At 47.1% G+C, this 21,188-nt stretch overlaps 1 protein-coding gene across 1 annotated transcript in view; it reads left to right on the forward strand.

Moving 5' to 3' along the window:
* LOC136582191 (AP-2 complex subunit alpha-2) overlaps nt 1–21,188 on the forward strand; it is a 57,172-nt gene that overhangs the window by 11,608 nt on the left and 24,376 nt on the right. Inside the window, exons 2-3 of the mRNA XM_066583041.1 lie at nt 11,095–11,163; nt 20,947–21,089. Of these exons, the coding sequence (XP_066439138.1) occupies nt 11,095–11,163; nt 20,947–21,089 (212 nt within the window). The remainder of the gene's footprint in view (nt 1–11,094; nt 11,164–20,946; nt 21,090–21,188) is intronic.

The following is a 21,188-nucleotide window of genomic DNA, read 5'->3' on the forward strand; positions in this document are numbered from 1 at the left end:
CCTGGCACTGGTTGTTACACTTCTGTTTGCTGTTTATTAATATCCACAAGTCCCTTTCCATGTTAGTTTTACTCCACCTCTCTTGTGCGGGTTGGTACGTGTCATCTGCGCCCGTGCCGTTACCTATCTCACATATTCAGGCCACGGCGAGGCCGGGGAGTCTGCAGATCACCCTCATGAATAATTGCGGTGGGTAACTCCAGCGCGTTTCAGGTGGGGGTCACTTGGTGGTTATGAAGCCGTCTTGTGCCTGCAGATGTATACGGTATTACTGCTTCTATGTATGTATACAAGTATTGCTGCACCCGTAGACGCTTTAGTGACACTTAGTTGCACACTAGCGGTAATAGATGGCTGGAAAGGCCTATGTAGGCAGATCACTCCCAAAGTGTCAATCCGAATGTTGTAGCGTATTGCCGACTTCTATACAGCATCCTCTATATACAAAGACTATTCAGAACGTAGAAACAGAATTGTCTGCTGAATTGATTTGCAGGAACCAATAGTAACATAATGTGGAAGGCTGAAAAATGACGCCCATGCCCATCCAGTTCAGCCTATCCAGAGGAAGGCAAAAACCCCCAATGATCGCCTGAGATCTGTGTACAGAAGGTGTGACAGACGTGACAATCCTCGGGGAAAGCCACACATAAATTGGGCTCCATCTGCATGCGGATCCGCAGCAACGGAAGCGGTATACCCGCAGCGCTGCCGCCGTGGATTAGGAAATGAACCGGTGTTACATTTTTAGGCGTGGATTTGGTTTTTCTGCAGAATTGCTGCGGGTATTTAGTTGTGGCATGCCCGCAGCGCTACCACCCCGTGAGAAGGTACCTGGCCGTCCAGCTGAGGTACATGCCAGGATGCGTAACCTCTGAAGCCTTGAGGATTGTATAATGTAACATTGCCTGGGATTGGCGCAGGAAACTGTACCCCTCCCGTTATGGGAGCTCATCTGAACTGTTGGGGATGTGTATGACAACCAGCCTGTTGATGGTTTCCAATGACCTCCAGTCGAGTTATGTAAATGTGTCTGAGAGCGGAGACTGGGCTGTAGTTCTGAAAATACTTATTATGAATCAATATCAGAAATGAGCCAAAGATCAATCCTGGTAGTATAATGTGCATTCAGTGGTCCATTGCAGAGCAGACACTAATAACTCACTAGTGTTGAGGGAATGTCATCAGGGAATGCCCAGTGTAGTGATCTTTTGTGTATAGTTAGGCCGCTTGGTCTTGTGACTACCTCCAAAGGAATGACTTTTTGGCTGCAATTCTATCGTGAAGACCACTTTTGGCCAGACGTCTCCAGGCAGTAGATGGGTGTACCTGCGTCCCACTGGTTTCTGCAAGTTCTATCTGAGCTGACGGCACTGCTGGACATCTTCTGATTTTGTAGAGAAGTAAGCATGACGTCTCATCTGCTGCAACATATTTCCTTGACCGACCACTACATCTCTGGTTTTCTTTTTTTTTTTTTTTTCCTGCTTGAACAGCACATCTTGAAACTCCAGACTGATGTTAAATCTTTGGAAGAGACCTTACTGATGCAGTATAACCACCTTGAGTCTTGTTGCTGTGCTCAGTCTTGCCATGGCATATGACCTGACAGGAAACTGTCTTCCACAGCCTCACCTTTTTTGTAGCAGTTTGGCTGTTCCTTGCCCAGTCTTAAGCCTCCTACACAGCTGCTTATATTTCGGGTAATGACTGTTTCAACCTACATATGAAAATTATCTTTAATATATATCGATGGCTATACACTGCTCTGCTTGCCTTTTTTTAAGGAAAATTGAGTGAGGCTGATGGCGCACACAAGTGCTTCTTAACCCTTCATTTCTGCAATGGGTGGGAATCTAGCCAGCCAAATCCTCACCGATCAAAACTTAACATCTCAATATGGCTTGTCAGAAATTTTGACAGTGTAAAGGGGGTATTAGTCCAATATGTCTCCATGGGCTCAGCTAGAGTTAACGCCCAGTCACACCTCCAGCTGACTATTGGCTATCCTACACACACCTGAAGACAGCCGAGCGCACCAGATGCTGATGGGGCGGAGCTGCCCGTCAGTCACATGCGCTGAGTGTGATCCTACCGGTGGAGAACGGCAGAGCGAACCAGGAGCACCTGAAGATGGCCGAGTGCACCAGACAGTGAGGGGCGGAGCTGGCCGTAAGTCAGGCGCTGTCAGTGCGATCCTGCCGGTGGAGAGGGGTAGCGGCAGAGAGGGTGAGGTGCCAAGTTAAAGCGCTTAAGGGGTGGGACTGTGCCAGAGAGCAGGAGCCGGCAAGTAACAGTGCTAAGGGGCCGGCCGTCTCTGGAGACGGGATAGCATCAGAGAGCAGGCGCCTGAGTGTCCTGTGCTTGTTGAGGCTGCCCAGCGTGCCAGCAGCAGAAAACGGGAGCCTGCAATTTAGCCAATCAGCAGCTTGGGTCATTGGGGAGTGACCGGGCATTTACCTCTACCTTGGCCAACCCCTAGCTTCTGGTGTCGACATATTTACACTAATACCATTAAAGGGATTGTCCAGTTGATTAAAATTCCCAGAAAAAAATCTTATCGGTCCCAATCACTTCTGTTTCAGCGCTCTCTGCGCCCCTTACTGATCTCTACCACCTCAACATATGACCACTGCAGCCCATCGCTGCAATATCCTCCTAGGGTAAATTTGCAGGGTTGTGGTGTTTACTTTGACCAGTATTTGGGCCTTGTGATCCTCGTTAGCTGCTGATGTATTACGTCTTTTGTTTTCGTATGGTCTATGGCGATAAATAAGCATTGAGCTCCTAAGTGATTGAATGGGTCCCGATCGGCTCCATAGTAACCAGATGCGCCGTACAGCCGTCCCTGAATAGAATAAATTATACCGTGGACATTCAACAGACTCGTCTTAGAGTCTAAACATGTAATATTACATCCGCCATTCAGCAAATGTCTGCCGCTAACATTAACCAGATGCTGGAGAGAACAATTATGGGATATTTGCATAATTTCCCATAAAAAATAATTTAGTTTTCTCATGTGACTCCTGGCAACAGAGAAAAAGATGGAGCGCGGTGTAATTTCCTAGTAATTTAGAAGAGCACTTTATAGCCTTAATCTGTTTTGGAGAGGCATCTGCATGGTGGAGTGACTTCACCTGATGCCGGTGCCAGGGCAGCTGGACCATGACGAGGCCGGCTGATCACAGATAGCAAAGTACAGCATGTCCTACTTTACAGTAGATCAGATGGAGGGCAAAACATACGGTCATTGTCACAGTGCTACATGGGCAGTGTGACAGCTGCTGCCACGCAACTTCGCCCCTCTCCTGGGTGAGGTGCCAGCTGTGCGTTTAGCGGGTTACTTTCTCTTTATTATTCCAATAGCGACATCTGTATCTCTGTAGAGAAGGGAGAAATGGAGGCAGAAGTCACTTTACTCAACATATTAGACTCCCTGTAGCTAAGTGACTACTAACAAGGCCCCCATTAAATGGCAATAGGCACAGTTTATAGGAAGATGTTTCCCAGGACCTTTTTTAAGCTGTTGCCATCTTAACCCTTTGCAATCCAATTTTAGATTCAAGATTTCCTAGGGGGCTTTCTCTTTCTGCCAATATACAATGGCGCTATCTGCTGGCTAGCGCCAGTACTGCAGTATGTGACATGCTGGAGAGGCCCCCGACAACACGGGCCAGTAATCTACAGTAGGAATACCCTGCCAGACGTCTTCCGACATCTGAGCTGTAGAGCCCTCAATTAGAATGTCTTTTAGACGTCAGACAGTGGATTGGAAAGGGTTAAAATATTTTGCTATATCTAATGCAATGTATTGCGATTGGTAGCGGCCCTACTCGGTGACTCGCTCTGATATTGAAAACTGCGGTCTCTTTAGATTTTCTACTGCACATCAGTAATGCTTCCGGTCACCCACCGTGCAGGATCCTGCAACACAGATCAGTACAATAGGATCAATGTGGCTGTGTTGTAGCTTCCTGCATAGTGAGTGGCCGGAAGCATGGATGTGTAGGGGAAATCTGTGAAAGATCTGCTCTGCTTAAAAGGATTCTGTCCCTTTTTACTATTGATGACCTATTCTCGGGGTAGGTCATCAATAGTTGATCACTGGGGGTCCACCGCTCAGGATCTCCGCCGGTTAGCTGATCGCCACCTCCTTACATCTCAGGCAGATATGCAAATGATTAGAGTTGTGGTGATTGGATGAACGGTCTGTCCACCTGAAGTCCTAGAAGTGATTCGCTCCTTGGCCTTTAAGAGGCTCTCGGAGGCTCCTTGTATGTAGTGACCTCTTCTTCCGCTTGTGTAGAGCTTGTTGACCTCTAGACGCCTCTACGATGCAGAGAAGTGATTTCACCCCGTTACCAGTCTGAGAGGGGCGCATTATTGGGATGTGAGAAGCTGGATGATCATATCGATGACTTGTCCTCTACCGTCCATTCTGACCAGACTGTTAGGGGGGGGTGGGACCAGTGGATGCATGAGGGCACACAACGGGACCAGGATCAGGACCAGGATCAGGACCCCTGACAGACCCTCAGTAGAGAGGAGCGTCCAACAAGCACGAGCAGCTCCAACTGTTTTGTTTGCTGCCATCCAGAGACAGGCGGTGCCATCGTTACACCCCGGTGTCTGTTGGAACCATTTCCTGGCCCTTGGCTGAAGAACATATAGTGTCACGGTGCCCATTATGTGTACTTCCTTTGACACCTACTCACTCTCGCCTCCATTTGCAGTGATGTCGTAAACGACTGCTACAGAGTGGAACCAGATTGTCTTCAGCAATGCATCCAGGTTTAGTTTCCCTAACATTGTATTGTTGTGGAATTTCAGTGCACATTCCACACCGGGAACTCCGCCACAAGCGGGCAAGGTGTGAGCGTGCCCAGAAAGGTCAGGGCCACCTCTTGCAAACCTTTTAAATTGTTCCAATAGAACTAACTTTTTTTTTTCTTTTTGTCTTAAGATCCAACACGACTGTTTTGTGACTCTATCCAGGTGTTGGCACTTGGGTAAAGAGTCGTGTGACACGAAACTACCATCGTGCGGGATCGTTCAGGAGCTTGTGATTTCGTGACTGCTATAAAGGCACACGAGTCACTATAGGAGCTGTAAACGTAGAGCAGTAACCGATTTTATCAGGAAAGTTACTGCTTTGTGTCCTACTGGCCTTACAGCAATGAAAGAAAATACCTACAAAGGAAGTTCATAACCTGTAAATAAAAATCTTCCCTAATTATGTAAAAGGAGGGTGAGGGATCGCTCAATAACCGGGGATCTGTCTGAGTATTATGGTGCCCGCTATACGAGTCGTGGTCTTCAGATAGAACGAAGAGATGGCTGGATGACTCAACAGAACAGGATGACTCAAGGACCCTCGGGGTCTGATGTACGGCCCTAAAGTAGAGCAGGAGGAGGTTTCTTCTAGTTAGCCATGCATTGGTGTTGCAGCCCACATTTAACCAGCATTCGTTTTCTATAGACCGAAAAATGTGAAATGTTCCTTTGTCGTAAGCACATTAGGGCTAACACTGCTACGGAGCAGAAAATGCAATTACACTCCACTGCCTTGTAGCTGTACAATCATCATAAATGTCATCGGACAGGACTTCAACACGGCCATGCGAGTCCTCGGCGTGGGAGCGAATATTTCCGTCTTCTGTATTTATTGTAGGATCGAATGCAGTCATTCCCAGCCTAGAAGAGACCGGTGGTGGTGGGGGGCTTCAATGACACTTCACAGAAGTTGTCTGGAATAGTGTCTGACCCCCACAAGTGCTACTTTGTCAAACTTGCATTAAATGATGGCTTCATTAGAGACCTCATCTAGTAGCTCATTAGATAACCTTTGGGTCCTATAGAAGTAATGCGGTTCATGGTCTCCTAAATACGACTTACTGGTGAAATTGTCCTGTAAGAATATCGGCCCGTGCAGACAGGAAGCTGCTTGCAGTTGATGCAAATTAGATGAAAGTGCTGGGTGCTCTGAACAGCTGTTAACAAGGGGTCATCTATTCATGCTGCTTGTGCCAAATCCTGACCCCCACCCCCATCATATTGGTGCAACAGAAATCTGTATTTGTCTAACCAGGTTATAATTTTCCACTTTTTTAGTTTGTTTTTGCACTCTGGGGTCTTGCCTCTTAGCATTGACACTCCGAATAGTCCTGTTATACCCTAATCGTGCTAAGAAACAACTATATCGCCTGTTAGAACGATTCTTGGCATCCTCCTTTGACTCCTTTCCTGGACGAGTTGTTTCCGTCAACAAGATCTCCTCTTGCTGGGTACTTTTCCTCGATCACCCCATTCTTGGTATACTCTCCACACTGTTACAAACCATCCCATAAGATTGGAAACTTTTGAAATTCTGGCCCTTGCTAGACTAGCGCCAATGCCCAAGCCTCGTTTGAAGTCACTCAGATCGCCAAGTCTAATGTGGATTCATACTGACACTGATCCACAGAAAACACGTTCTCTTGTCTAATTTCCATGCATGGAAGCTCCAATCGTGAAGGGGCCGGGGTCTCTAATGAAGGGGCCATTCAGAGTATCTTGATTTGTGTGAAGAATATTTGCAGCTGGCTTTATGTTGCGTCACTTTTATACGTTGTACTTTAATGTTTCAAATCTATTTATTAAGCAGTTTACAGCTTTAGTTCTCCAATTCCAGTTAGCAGCTTCCAAAAGTTCTCAAAGTGACAGTAGATTTCAAGTGGGTGAAGATCTCTCAAATGCCTCCATGTAACATTGCTCTCTTCTGCTCCCTCCCTTCGCCTATTCATGTAAAGAATGACAGCATAAGGGTATACAGAAGGAAACGCTTTGGGCCATATAGGCTTTGGGAAATGCTCATTTTGTGTTCAGTGTAGCTGTCTATTCCATTTAAATCAAGCTTGTAAAGCCCGGTGCAAGTGTTATCTAGGCTCTTATGGACTTTCTCTACAGATCAAGACCGAACAAACTGAATCATCTCAGGCTGTAAAATGGAGGATAAAACCTTGACCAGGGATACCTCTTTAGGGCATGTTCTCACATGGCAAATTCCATATGGAAAATCTACAGCATTTACAATGGCAGCAAAATGGGTTATTTGTAAGTAATTCTCATCCACACTGCAGATAATTGACAAGTGGGTTTTAAAAGCTGTGGAAACCTATTTGTACATGAAAAATCAATACACAGACACCTTTTACTAAGTCCCTGCAGAAAAAAGGATGCACTTTTTGCGATGAGTTTGCCTTCTGATGGATTTAGCCTCATACTTGGTTTGCAGGCTCTCCTATATTCAAGTTTCTGCCTTGGAGGTGTTTCCAGAGCTGATCAGCTGGTCTCTCATGAAGGTGCACAAGCTTAGCTCTCCCTCCCCCCCTCTTTCAGAGGCTGTGTAGCATAACCACACCCACTCAATACTACACAGCCATCACCCTATCTCCTCCCTCTGAGTAGCTGCTGGTTCTGTTACCCCTCACTGCTAAGGGCAGAAAATTCACCCAGAGTGAATTACAGCCCACTGTAATAGTAGCTTTTCCTTCTCTGTCCCCCTGATCTCCTCCACCATCTCTTGGCACTGGTAAACAGCCTCTGTAATAGCTTTCTATGATCTCTGCTCTCCTGATCTCCCCCACTATTTCTCTGCACGGTCATACAGCCATTTGTAATAGTAGCTTTCTCTGATCTATCTCCTCTTGATCTCCCCCACCATCCCTTGGCACTGTTATACAGCTCTCTGTTATAGTAGCTTTCTCTTCTCTGTTGGCCTGATGTCCCCCATCATCTCTCAGTGCTGTAATGCAGCCCTCTGTAATAGTAGCTTTCTCTGCTCTCTCTCCTCCTGATCTTCCCCACCATCCCCTGGCACGGTCATCCAGCCCTCTGTAATAGCTTTCTCTGCTCTGTCTTACTGATCTCCTCTGCCATCCCTCGGCACTATCATACAGCCCTCTGTAATAGTAGCTTTCTCTTCTCTATGTCCTACTTATCTCCTCCATCATCCCTCAGCACTGTCATACAGCCCTCAGTAGCTCAGTGGAAGGGCAGTAAATGTAGGTTCACAATAGGGGAGCCGGCGGGGAGATGCTGTCAGTTTTCTCTGACAGTATTTGCTAAGATTTCAGTCCCCCAGTCTGCCTTGGAAAGCATAGAAATCAGTCAAATATGTAAGGAAAACCACTTATAAAAAATCTTCATTTCCAAAAAACGCATTGATTAAAAGGAAAGTGTGCAGAGGTGTACGTGGCCTTTAAATCCGTGGCATGTCAGTGTATACTGCTGAATCACTGTGGATTTCACCCTCTGCAGTGCAGTGTCACATCTGCAGCATTTCCATTACACAGTCTGTAAGGCCTCCTGTCCACGGGCACACGGATTCTGAGTGTGGAATCCCGCAGCAGATTCCTGCCATGCCCGCAGACATGAGGCAAAAAATACATTTACTCACCTGTCCGGAAGCGGCGCAGATCTCATCCATCACGGCCGGTACTTTCGTCTGCATGGTGGATTTAAATACCTGCAGGTGCCCAACGATGGGCATATTGAACTGCGGGTGACCCACGTGGATTCCGCATTTCAATTATGCCCGTGGATATGAGGCCTTACACAAACTGTGCCATTTGGGGTGGATTTTCCACTGCAGAAAATCTGCAGCAGATCTGTCTTGTGGGGATCATGGCCATAAATTCTAGTCACATTTTTCCTTATTTTATATCCATTTTCAGAAAAGCTGGAGGACGCCAACCGCTTCCACTTCCAGTTTTCGTCGAGTTCTGAATGGCAAATCTACCTAGTTAATGCACCCCCTCCTCCAGGAGCCACACCACGTCTGTTCATGGGCTGTCTCTGGTGAATAGGGTTAACCTAGATCAATAACCTGGATAAGAGTTGCAGTTTCTGGTAAAAGGACCCTTTCTGGCAATTCTACGTGGTTATTTAAAGGGGTTGTCTCGCCCAAACAACTTTTCTATCCATAGAAAGGTCAATAGATTTTTGTCCAGGGTGAGTCCAACTGCCGAGACCCCATTGATCATGAGACCTGGGGTTCTTAATCTACCCATATACATTGAGTGGAGATCACACAAGTTAGCACTGTAGTTCCTGTGATTTGTGGGGTCCCAGTGGTTGGACCCCCACGATCACACACTACTAGAGATGAGCGAACGTACTCGGATAAGCACTACTCGTCCGAGTAATGTGCCTTATCCGAGTACCGCTGTACTCGTCTTGAAAGATTCGGGACGCGCTGCGGAGCGGTGAGCTGCAGGGGAGAGCGGGGAGGAACGGAGGGGAGATCTTTCTCTCCTTCTCTCCCGCCCGCTCTGCCCCGCTCCGACTCGCCTGTCAGCAGCGGAGCGCCCCGAATCTTTCAAGACGAGTACAGCGGTACTCGGATAAGGCACATTACTCGGACGAGTAGTGCCTATCCGAGTACGTTCGCTCATCTCTACACACTACCATATTGCTTTACTAGTGCCCTTTCTTCAGCCTTTTGGGTTGATCAGCCCTCCTACATGATACGTTGTGCAACAAACATCCTACAGCGAAGTTCCTTTGATCCGGAACCAAAATCTCTAAAAGTTTACTAGGAACAACCCTATTGTCTCCCAATCCAAAAGGTCCATGAAGGCACAGAGGAGCATGAAATACCGTGAACCCATCTGCTGCCCGGCGGGTGACTGCTGAGGTTTAACTCTGTGATAGGAATACTTATTTTGTTTTTCCCCACTTTGCTGATACTTTTACAGTTTGTGGTCTGTCTGACATCTGCATGTTCATTGATTAGTGGTGGTTTCTGACCCTCCCCGTCAGTCCCCTACAGTTGTAGTATTTAGTTTTGGCTTTCTTCCATCTGACAGTTGACGACCCTTATCTTCAGGAGCTCTCGTGGTTTTTTGGTGGCCTTCATGTTATCTCATGTTACCGCACAGCCTTCTATGTGTGGAGTGTGTGCATCACACTCAGTAGTGCACCTTCAAATACACATCTGGCTTAGGCATGGGTGTATTGATATTGCACGCCGTTCACGCAATTTTCCCATGCGCAGCACATTGATTTGTATTGGGCCACTCACACCTATTTTTGCATGAGTAATATTACTCCTATGAAAAAAATTGCAGCATGTTCTATCTTGGCGAGTATTACATGTGCATACCCACCAAGTTAGTACAGGGGGACTGGCGGCACGGTCATTGTGTACTTGATGTGTACTCGTGTCATGACTGGTAGGGTGGACCTGGCTTTTAAAGGAAAACTGTCAACACGCTGTCAGAATTGCAGGCATCCTCTTATAGAGCAGAAGGAGCCGAGCAGATTGATATATAGTTTAATAGGAAAAGATTTAGTACAACTTGTAGTTTTATTCATTTATATCTCTGCACATCCTGAGCTGAAGAGTCCAATGGGCGGAGCCATCAGTGATTGACAGCTCCCCCTGTATGTACAGTCATACACAACTGGTCTATGGTTGTATTCATACTTGCATGCTGCAGTATTTTTCCTCTGGTGCTACATAGGTGTCCTAACTAAGCAGAGCGCCCACACCTGCCGGCTGTGTAGGGGCACACCCTATTTACAGGAAATCGGGAACCCTGTTATAAATACATGCATACATTTCCAGGAGGAAGGTTAGAGGACTATCATTGTTTTATGGTGTGCAAGTATTTCTTAAGCCTCATGAGCGCTCTCATTATTGAGGATCTGCCAGCTTTTCTGACATGTCCGTACCCCATAGACTAATTCATTGGGATACAAGTATCGTGTTTGTGTTTTTGTTTTTATTTATTTTTCCTCCCCCCTCATATTTTTGCATTGTTGTCCCTCTGTTATTCCTCCTGGAAATGTTTTAATGGGCTGACACTGGGTGCTATACATTGGGTAAGGCCAGCACTGGCTGAATAGTTTCAGACTGTGACACCCTTAGCTGTCAATTTATTCATACATTTCCAGGAGGAGGAATAGAGGAACGGCAGAGTTATTTTCTGGGGGTTACAGTTTGTTGAAACAGACGCTCTCTTGGTAATTGTGAATGGCGCCGTGTTGACGTTATCACTGAGCACTTCTTGGGGGTGAGATTTATTCCGGTTTCTTATCTCATTTCAGGTAAAAGTAAAGAAGCGGAAATAAAAAGGATCAACAAGGAACTGGCCAACATTCGCTCTAAGTTTAAGGGTGAGTACCGCGGAGCCGTAGATGTGCGTCCGCCACTGACTCACGCTCACCGTCGCACCGCCAACATGCTGTAAACAGATGCCGGATTTGTGTTCTTCCCCCTCCCCCCCGCTCTAGTGTCTGCGCCCATCACGTCGGTGGTATCCCTCCCTGCACTTACCTCCTGCAGACATTATATAGCAGAGTCAATGGGTGTGAAATGCGTTAGCAGCGTGGAAGCAGATTGTCCCCGTCAGATGGGAGAGCGCTGCACCGTGGGAGAGAGAGGAGTTAATCTGCTTCCAGAAGAACGTCGTGACAAGAGATTCCAGCGCCATAGCAACAAGGAGATGAGCAGGCAGACGGCGCGCTGCCGCGTCTACTCATCCACCGCCGTCAGGACGGTGGCATGTTCCTCAGAACGCACCAGGCAGCCATAACCTATTAATATCAGATGGGCGTTTGATTAGCTGCTGCCGGGTAGATAAGACACTCGGGTGCCCTTTAGATTCTGCAGGTATTTTTATTGCTCTCCTGGCTTGTTATCTCTATGAAGAATGGACTAGAGTTCAGTATGCCCTACAATCGGCAGGAGCGCACCTGGCTACAGGAGTAGCAGAGCTGAGCTTGTCGTTTTTGTAGTCCATCGGAGACTGGCATCGGTTTGGTACCTAATTGGGGGGGGGTGTTATAGTTTAGGACAACTCTGGTCTTTATTTGCTACCAGCGGAATGTTTTTTGCTGTTTCAGTTTTCCATCAGCCAGAATGAAGCTTCACTGGAAACAATGACTAACAGTGAATGGGTTTGGTATAGGTAGGGTTAATTCACACGTTAATGATAAGTAACAGTTTTTGCTTTAAACTTTCAGAAATTGTTATAATAACTCACAGGTTTGTCCGAAAACTAGCAAAAAGATGCCAAACGACTGACGTGAATAACCCCTTGGGCCGCTCTCAGACATGCGCTTTTTACCACGGCGTTTTGAACGCTGCACTAATCGCGGTATAACGTTCTCATTGATTTCAATGGGGCCTTATAGAGCCACGCTCCAACGTGGGATTTCTAACGCCGCGATTTTTGAGCGCCATCTGCTTCATTTTTGACGTATTTTCGCACTTTTAACAAACCTTATGATAAGTCGCATTAAAAAAACAAAAACAAAAGCTGTTGTACTCAGTAACCTGCATTCGAAAACTCGGAATAAAAGTCACAGTAAAATGCCGCAATCAGGATTGAAGAATCGAACGGACGCGGCGTGTGAGAGTGGCCTTGGGCCGGTCTCACAAAACTGAATTTGAATTGCGGATTCCGCGGTCAACGTCCCTGCAGAGGATCCACCGTAATACGCAGACATGGAAAGGATGCAGTTTCGAATTTTCCTTCACACCCCATGGTACAAATAGAACATGCTACAAATTTTCTTCCGCTCGCGGAATACTCTATCAGCGCGGATTCCACGCAGATGATCTGCATTGATGTCAATGGGACGAGTTTAAGGTCTGAGTGCCATCCGTTTTCTCCTCTCGCTGCCAATTCAGTGGCAGCGAGAGGAGAAAAAAAATGCACTTCCATGGCATGCATGTGCAGTTGTTTTTTTTTTTTGGTTTTTTTTTAAAAGCACTCTGACTTCGATGGGCACTTAATTTACATCAAATGGGCCACCTCCCTTTTTTTGCCGCCTCTGAATAACAGATGCCACTTGCACATTAAAAACTCGCACTGAAGAGATACTGATGTATATCGTGCATGCGCTGTCCGCTCAGTGTGAGTTCAGTCAGTTTTCACTAAAACGTTGATTACCTGTCAATTCTTTGTTCCAGCCAATGGAGTGAAGGGCGCAGAAGTATCAATGTGCGGATTTTAAATCCGTCTTGGAAGAGATTGACATGACCCGTCTTGACACATCAGGAGTTCTGCACATGGATCAGCTCCATTACGTGGGCTCAGTCCTCATGGGGATCCATAATGTAAATCCTGAGACCAATCGCAGGACTCTTCACATTTCTTACAGCTCCCAGTAAAGTGTCATCAGCTCAGATTTCCGTGCCAACGACTCTGCTAGATGCAGAATTGCATCCTGATTACCAAAAACCCTGTCCATGCGGTTTTCCTTCTAGCAGAATGTTTCTGTTGACTCACTCTCTTCCTATGTGGAAAGATGTGAGTGCAGGAATTCTATAGACAGGGGTCCGAGCACATCCCCTCAAAAAGCTGAGCTTGTAGAAATCCCCGTGACCTGCAGAGAAGTTCCTCCAAAAATCAAAAACAGGAAGCACTGCTAGATAGCCAAGATTTCCTTTCTGAAGAAAGTGCACCGCCAAGTAAAAATGTTGTCAGCCCGACACGATGTGCCGAGAGGAGGAGGAAGAATCTGGTCATGGTCGGGTAAAGGGGTTTTCTTGCAAGTCAATGTTAGACGTTTTGAACAAGTCTTAAATAACAATGACTGGGTATTGTATGCCGAAGCCAGAATAACCACACGCAGACGGCTGTTTTGGGGAGATTGCCCCTCACATGGCTATATAATATTGTAGATATTCTCTCTTGGAGCATATGATATGTATGAATCCTATGGAAAACTCCTACATACAAAGGTATAGTATGGCCACATGCAGATCTGAGCATGTCCCATTACAGCTCCATATCACTTAATGGCTGTGGGCCTAAGGTTGACCGTATATTTGTAAGTGCAAGTTTAGTAAAATTGTCAGTTCACCTACAAATATCAGTGGTCCCCAAGAAGCTGCAGGCCTTGTAACCCATTAAGAACGAAGCGTTGTAAATTTACGGCGTTTAATCCTGGGCTTTAAACCCAGACGATTGTAAAAATACTGTACGGGTTTAAAGCCCCTGCTTCTGCAATCAAGCAGGACCATGTCCGGTTGTTAGCTGTTAGTCACAACCCGGAGGAGAAGGCAGGAGGAGTTTCTAACCCTTTGTCTTCTCCTTCACAGAGTATACAGTGTACTAGAAAGTGGGGGTATAACTTCCACTACACGAGGCAGTGATCACGTGACCACCGGGGTTCCCTGGCACAGCAGAGCTGCAGGGTCCCTGGAGACCCTGATCAGCTCTGTCAGTGACTAATGTCACTACAGGGAATATTTTCCCTGTAACTGAGGCTCCTATGGATGCCCCAGCTACAGTGGAAAAATGTCAAAAAAAAAAGTAAATGTCCCCCAGAGGTCTTACATGATTTCATAGGGGGCATAGATAATAAAAAACATAATTACATACAGAAGTAAAAAAAAATACAGAATAAAATAAAAATGTATACATAAGAAAGAGAATAGCCCAAAGCCGACGCCAACCAAAACTGTCGCCGTATGCTCTCTGTAATCCAAAAAAAAAATAAAAAAAATAAGAAAAAAAAAAAATATATAGATATATAATATAGTGATGAGCAAGCATACTCGCTAAGGGCAATTGCTCGAGCGAGCATTGCCCTTAGCGAGTACCTGCCCGCTCGAGAGAAAAGGTTCGGCGGCGGGCGGGGGAGAGCGGAGGGGAGATCTCCACATGGTTTGCCGGGTTCTGTTCCATCCTGTATTTTTTTTTTTTTTTGCTGTTGTCGTCCCTGGAGGTTCTTGTCTCACTACTAAGGCGATCAGGCTCAGATCTATCATCCCCCCTGTACTTGCATCCCTTTACCTGCCTCTAGAATGAATGTCTTAGATATCCCATCTTTACTTGTGTTTTACACCTGTTGGAAATCATTAATTGCTGTCCGTTAAAGCTGAAGTATTCCAGACCCGACATGGCTGATGAGGCCGGGAAGCCATACTTGTTCCTCTTCTAACCTTTGGATATACTTGGTGATGTGTGCGCCTGTTAGGATAACTTTCTGCAGTTAGGGGTCCTTTTAGACGAGCCGCTTCTTGTATGAAGGAGCGAGTGACGTCGCCGCTGACTCATTCGCACTCATGCAGACGGGCAGATGCATCGTTGGCTCATTCAGTCCCTGTATAGTGAATGTGAACAACGATCGTTCAAAAGGGTGAAAGTGCACAATAAGTTGTGTCTAAGTTGTGACTACATTGTAAAGGCCAACGGCTCATGGAAAAGTTGTATAAAGAGCCTCTCGGCACCGAAATCCGCATGTGAGATGCATTTTCGTCACCAGATTTACTTGTGGTAGAACTTTGCACGGTGTGCGGCTCCAGCCTCATACAGGTTACCACTTCCAGCGTTGTGCTTCTGGCATAGCTCAGCATAATCATTAAAAAATATTTTTTCCCTGGAAAAGCCTCAGGAACACCCGGGCTGTGGAGGTCAGTAAGCCAGATTTTCGACTGACTCCTCTTTTTCCACACTCTGACTCCAGCCTCGACTCCTTAATAAGCTCCGTGGAAACGCTCCCCGCTCAGCACTTCACAGAGAATGAGAGGCCGACCATCCAGCGGGGGGAGGTCCGTCAGTCTAACACTCTGCACAAGCACAAACAACCTTAGCAGTTGCGTCGGCGCTTGTGCAGACTCATCTGGTCTACATGGTCTAGCTCTTGATTTGGCAGCCCCGCTGAACATGGTCACGTCCTCTAAGTGGGGGGCACATGTAGACGGGTTGGAAGGAGCCGGTCTGTGGATGGCGCAGCACATCGCTGCTTCTGAAGGCATTTGCAGCAAATACGTATTACTCGTAGACTTATCCGTTCTACTTGTGTGTATCCGTTCCTCACAATAATCAAGATCTCCGCTTGCTGGTCGTTCAATAGGAACTTTCATTGTTGTAGTCCCAGGTGATACAAATCTGTCCTGATGTGACGGACCTCCAGCGGCTCTGATGAGGGTACGCTGCAGTCCATCCATTCTCGGGCACTTTCACGTGTCGCTGATTTGTTGTGGATTCTACTGCAGGTTTCCCCCTTTTAACTGAATTCTAAATGATGGGATGAAATCCGCCGCCGATCTGCACAAACGCCACAACAAAACCTGCAGTAAATCGGCGTGGTGTGACCGTGCCCGGAGGCCGTATCCGATGAGTAGTATGGCTGCATTTCTCTGTCCATAATCTGCTCGGGTCCCAGCCCATCTGTGGGGTTTCCTGATCCCAACTCTTTACATCATAGGTCTCTATGATACTGCAAGTTGGGTTCAGCAGACCCTGCAGTCGTCGGATTAGAACACGGGTCCGTATTACAGGTGCAGATATGTGGCCGGTATATGCTCAACTGAAACTGGCCAAAAGCTGCGTTCATACTTGGTGGTTTTTGTGCATTTCTAAGCTGCAGCCAAAAAAACGCATCATGATGCAAGATGATGTCAAACTGCATGCGGTTTCTTAAGTTTTTTTTAATCTATTTTCTTAAATCCTTCTTTGTTGAACCGCACAGCGCATTTTTGGTGCATTTTTGAATCCCAGAAAAAACTGCACACTGTTTTTAAAAACAAAGTGTGAACGCAGCCGGACAGCATGCAAAGCACTGCTGATTGCTCGATAATCATTTTAGTTGCCACCTAGTAATCAATTGTGGTCTGCATGAGGCTACAGCGGATCACTTGGAGTGGTTACCGGCGCCGCTGTGGGTTACCGGCGCCGCTGTGGGTTACCGGCGCCGCTGTGGGTTACCGGCGCCGCTGTGGGTTACCGGCGCCGCTGTGGGTTACCGGCGCCGCTGTGGGTTACCGGCGCCGCTGTGGGTTACCGGCGCCGCTGTGGGTTACCGGCGCCGCTGTGGGTTACCGGCGCCGCTGTGGGTTACCGGCGCCGCTGTGGGTTACCGGCGCCGCTGTGGGTTACCGGCGCCCCTGTGGGTTACCGGCGCCCCTGTGGGTTACCGGCGCCCAGTGATCCGCATCCACAGCGGATAATTCCATAGCAAGTGTGCAGCATTTCTGCACCTAAGTTGGTGTGGATGCAGAGGATACCGCACTCCACCTGACCTCAAGTCTTTGTGCTCTCTGCGCTTCCTTCACCGGTCACCCGGCGGCGTTCTGAACGCATCGCCGCTGTTCCAGAGGAGTGTGGCATCTTCTGGCAGCTGCTGCGGAAGCGCGACTAATTCGGAGCCCAAACCTGCACTGATTGTCTGCGGGGTTTGCCATGGAAAACCTGCAGCATTCCCACTACGTATAAGTCTACCCTGAGGCTGACTTCACACAGGCGAGTGCGATATCGGGGCATGAATCACGGCCTCGTATCCCTGCAGATTCGACGAGTTTTTATATTAAAACTGCCTCATCACTTCGGGGAAGTAGCGGTCCCCCGCCACGGCCGACGACTGCTGCCGAGCATCGTGGAGTTCCTCAATATTTTCAATGGGGAACCTTTGCGCCTCCTACATGGTGTGATGCTGCCACCAGCCATGTTGCAAGTAATGTGTGATGCAAGAGCACTTCCAAAGAAGGGACGTGCCGCGACTTGTTCCCCGCAATGCGGGGGGAAAAAAACGCTCATGTTTGACCCCATTAAAAAGAATGTGTGTCTCGCAGCACTCAAATCTCGTGAGATCTTCTCGGCTGTGTGAAAACTGCCTAAGTGTACTGATTTTTATCTGACAGTGGTCAATCCTTGTGCTAGTGCTGCTCGCTGATTACAATGTAGTCCAACATGCTACCATATTGATCTGACGTTCTATTGTAGAGGTTAGAGTGATACAATGTATCTCCCATCTCAGTGACCCACAAAGGTTAGATACATGGGTTACATCTGAAATACCTCTGTTCAGATGAGGACGCACCACGTGGCCTGAGAATTATACCCGGAAGGATGTTGAGGTTCTCCAATACATTATAATGAGATATGACCTCGTTTGTCTAATAGATATCAAACTATCACAAGGAAGAAAACCTCTTCCCCCATAGTGTTTGTCATACAGGGGAAAGGATGGGGGGAACGGAGTGCGTGAGTGAGTTGTTGGAACTTTAGGCGAAGGAAAAAGTGCTCAGCGAGTGACTGCAAGCAGTGATATTGAAAGCTGCGGGACCTCGTTACAGAAGGTATATTTGGTAACTCGTTAGAATGCCTTTACTAACGATCATTACCAATAGACCTTTTCTGAGGTCTGTATGCCCCTTTAATGAGTTCTTACACGGCACCAGGACTTGCGACATTCTTGATAAAGCTGCGCCCGGCGTGTACGAGCGGAAGCTGCAGTCTTACACGGTTCTAGGAATAAAGTCAGCACTTTTCGTTTCCACGTCTTGGCGGGGTGACCTCTCCCCGCTGCTTGGAATGTTCTGCACCGTCAGTGGCCAACGTTCAGCAGGCCTGCCTTATATTCACGTTGCCTGTAATGTGGAAATACTCTGCAGTGCTTAATAATTAATAGCACTTAAAGGGGCCGTCCTGGAAAGATCCCACTGAATTTCTTTAAATTTCTCAGTCTGCCCCCTGATGTCAGTAACCCATAGCTCGTTAGGGCAATATAATGTAATGTCACATGGTCACCGGCCTGCTGGCTCTGATGGCTGCGGAGCATTCTTCACCAGCCTGAGCTCAACGCTTCCACTTCCAGACAACACTTAATATTCATGACGTTGTGTTGTTGCTTCTGTAAAGCGGGCAATATGCCAGCACGTATTTTACCTGCCAGATACTCCATTATATACTGAATGGCCACTTTATTAGAGACCCGCACACTTTCAGGATTGAAGCTTTACCTCTATGGAAATTAGACAAGTGGGGTGCAGCATAAAATCATGAGCAGGTTTTTTTGGGGTGCAGCATCAGTGTTAATCCACATTCTGCCGGGCTCACATGAGCAGAAGTTTACCGCGTATTACGCATGTGATGTATGCATATGTGATACGCGGTAATTTGCAGGCAATCAAACTTGTCTTGCGCTGATTTGTTCACATTTGCGTGCATGCATTGTGTAATACGCGGGCAGACAAGTGCGCAGCATGTGCTAGTTTGCTGTAATAAAAAAAACAAGTGTTTGGTACGGTGTTAGCCGGTAGAGCAAAATGTGATTGTTCCCAGCAAGAGAAACCAAGTAATCTTGTAGATATGATAGCTTTAATGGCTAACAAAAATACATGATGTTATAGCGAGCTTTCAAATGAACTTGGGGCTCTTCAGGCTTAAATGAAATCGTTCCGAAGAGGCATGCATATATATATTTATACACACTTACGACAAGGCAAATGGACTAATCATGGATGTGATTAATTTGCACTTAGGGCTTATTCAGACAGGTGTATATCGGTCGGGTTTTCATGCCCGGCCGATATACGCTGTTCCTCCTGCAAGGGGAGGAGGCGGGCCGGGAGCAGTACAGTGAGCTTCCGCCCCCTCTGCGTGTTGGGCCAGAGTTAAGTTCTGCCCATCCCACCCCCTTCCATTGCAAACAGTGGCGAGGGGCAGACAGGGGTCCGGCCTGCCTCCTCCCCTTGCAGAGAGCGACAGTTTGTATCGGCCGGCATGAAAACCTGACCGATATACACCTGTCTGAATAAGCCGTTAGATGAATGCCACTACAGAAATGCAAACCTTGTTAAATAGTCAGTGATAAGGGAGTGAAAGTTTTATGGTCCTTGAATTATGCCTGGTTTAGATGCAAGGATTATCACTCAAGACGTCTTTCGAGCGATAATCATTGTGTGCATTTAGAGAGTAAAGTGATCGTTCAAACAGCAGTTTGACAGTTTTGAGCGATCACTTTGTGCTCCGAGCAGGGTATGCAGCAGACACGTGGGGCTGCTTGTCTTCTGCATCCAGCTGTTCTCTTCTTGGAGCGCTCAGGTGTTTTACCCATCGTTCTCTCTGGGTGCGTAATCAACACCGCCCATTCACAATGACCTTGCGTATGGCAGCATATATACACGCCAGAGTGACAGCAGGGAAGATTTAAACGGGCAGACTGCGCATGACAGCGTGCGTGAGATACGCGGTTATAATATCGTTGCCATATCTGGCAATAGGCCAGCCCACCAACTGCTGTACAGCGGTATAACCCGGCCTGACTCACGAAGGGCTTTAAACATACGGTCGTCTGAGCCCGGCCTTGGGTTGGGAAAAATCAAGCCCTCTTAGCAACTTCAGACAAGGCCTGGTCATTGGTGCTAGACAGACAGGGAAAGGGGTTTTTCAAAACTGCATCCGGTTAGGTTTTCTTCTGCAACTGTGGAGAGTAGACCAAGAATGGTGTGATCGAGGCAAAACCTCCAGCTAAAGGCGATCCTGTGGACGTAAAGAACTCCTCAACGAAAGGGGTCCGAGGATGTCCAGAATTATTCTGCACGGTTATGCAAATTACAGCCAGATAAAACGCCAGTTCTCTCAACCCAAGTGTCCGAACACACAGCGGTTAGTTTCCTAGCACGGATGGGCTAGAACAGCAGATGACCAATTGGAGCACCATTACTGTCTAAGACAATCAGAAAGCCAAGACTGCAGTGGGCGAAAGTACAATTGAAAAGTTGAAAGATTGTCTAATCAGAACTTGGCACAAGCAGCATGAATCGCTGAACCCTTCCTGTCAGGTGTCTACAGTTGAGGTTGGTGGAATAATGGTGTAGGGAATGATTTGGCGCACCCGGAATCATCCGACACCTGTTGATGGATGCAACGATGAAGGCCAACGTTTGTCCGGCGCTCTAGATGGGTGTCTGTAATACAGTGGCTATTCAGTGTGAACTAGTACCGCCATATCATGCTGGTCCTTCTCATGTATACCTTCTGTGCTTATTACTGTGCAGTTCTTTACTCCGTGGCAGAGAGACATCGTATTGTAGAAGGAATCCCTCTTGTATGTAAACTCTGTATAAAGTGGCGATGTTACACGTTTAACTATACGTTTTTGGATGGCGCAGTAGTAGCGTTGCTCGCTGTATTCACCGCATCTTTATGTCTTTCACAGGAGACAAAGCTTTAGATGGCTACAGCAAGAAGAAATATGTCTGCAAGCTGTTGTTCATCTTCTTACTCGGCCACGACATTGATTTTGGCCACATGGAGGCGGTAAATCTGCTCAGCTCCAACAAATATACAGAAAAGCAGATTGTAAGTCAAATTTTTCCCATTTTCTCCCCCAGCATACTTAGACATTGGCGAAATGACTTGTCCGTTTTATACCTTCACTCTCGTCTTGTCACCTGGGAT

This window comes from Eleutherodactylus coqui, chromosome 11 (genome assembly GCF_035609145.1).
Source record: "Eleutherodactylus coqui strain aEleCoq1 chromosome 11, aEleCoq1.hap1, whole genome shotgun sequence".
Taxonomy (NCBI): domain Eukaryota; kingdom Metazoa; phylum Chordata; class Amphibia; order Anura; family Eleutherodactylidae; genus Eleutherodactylus; species Eleutherodactylus coqui.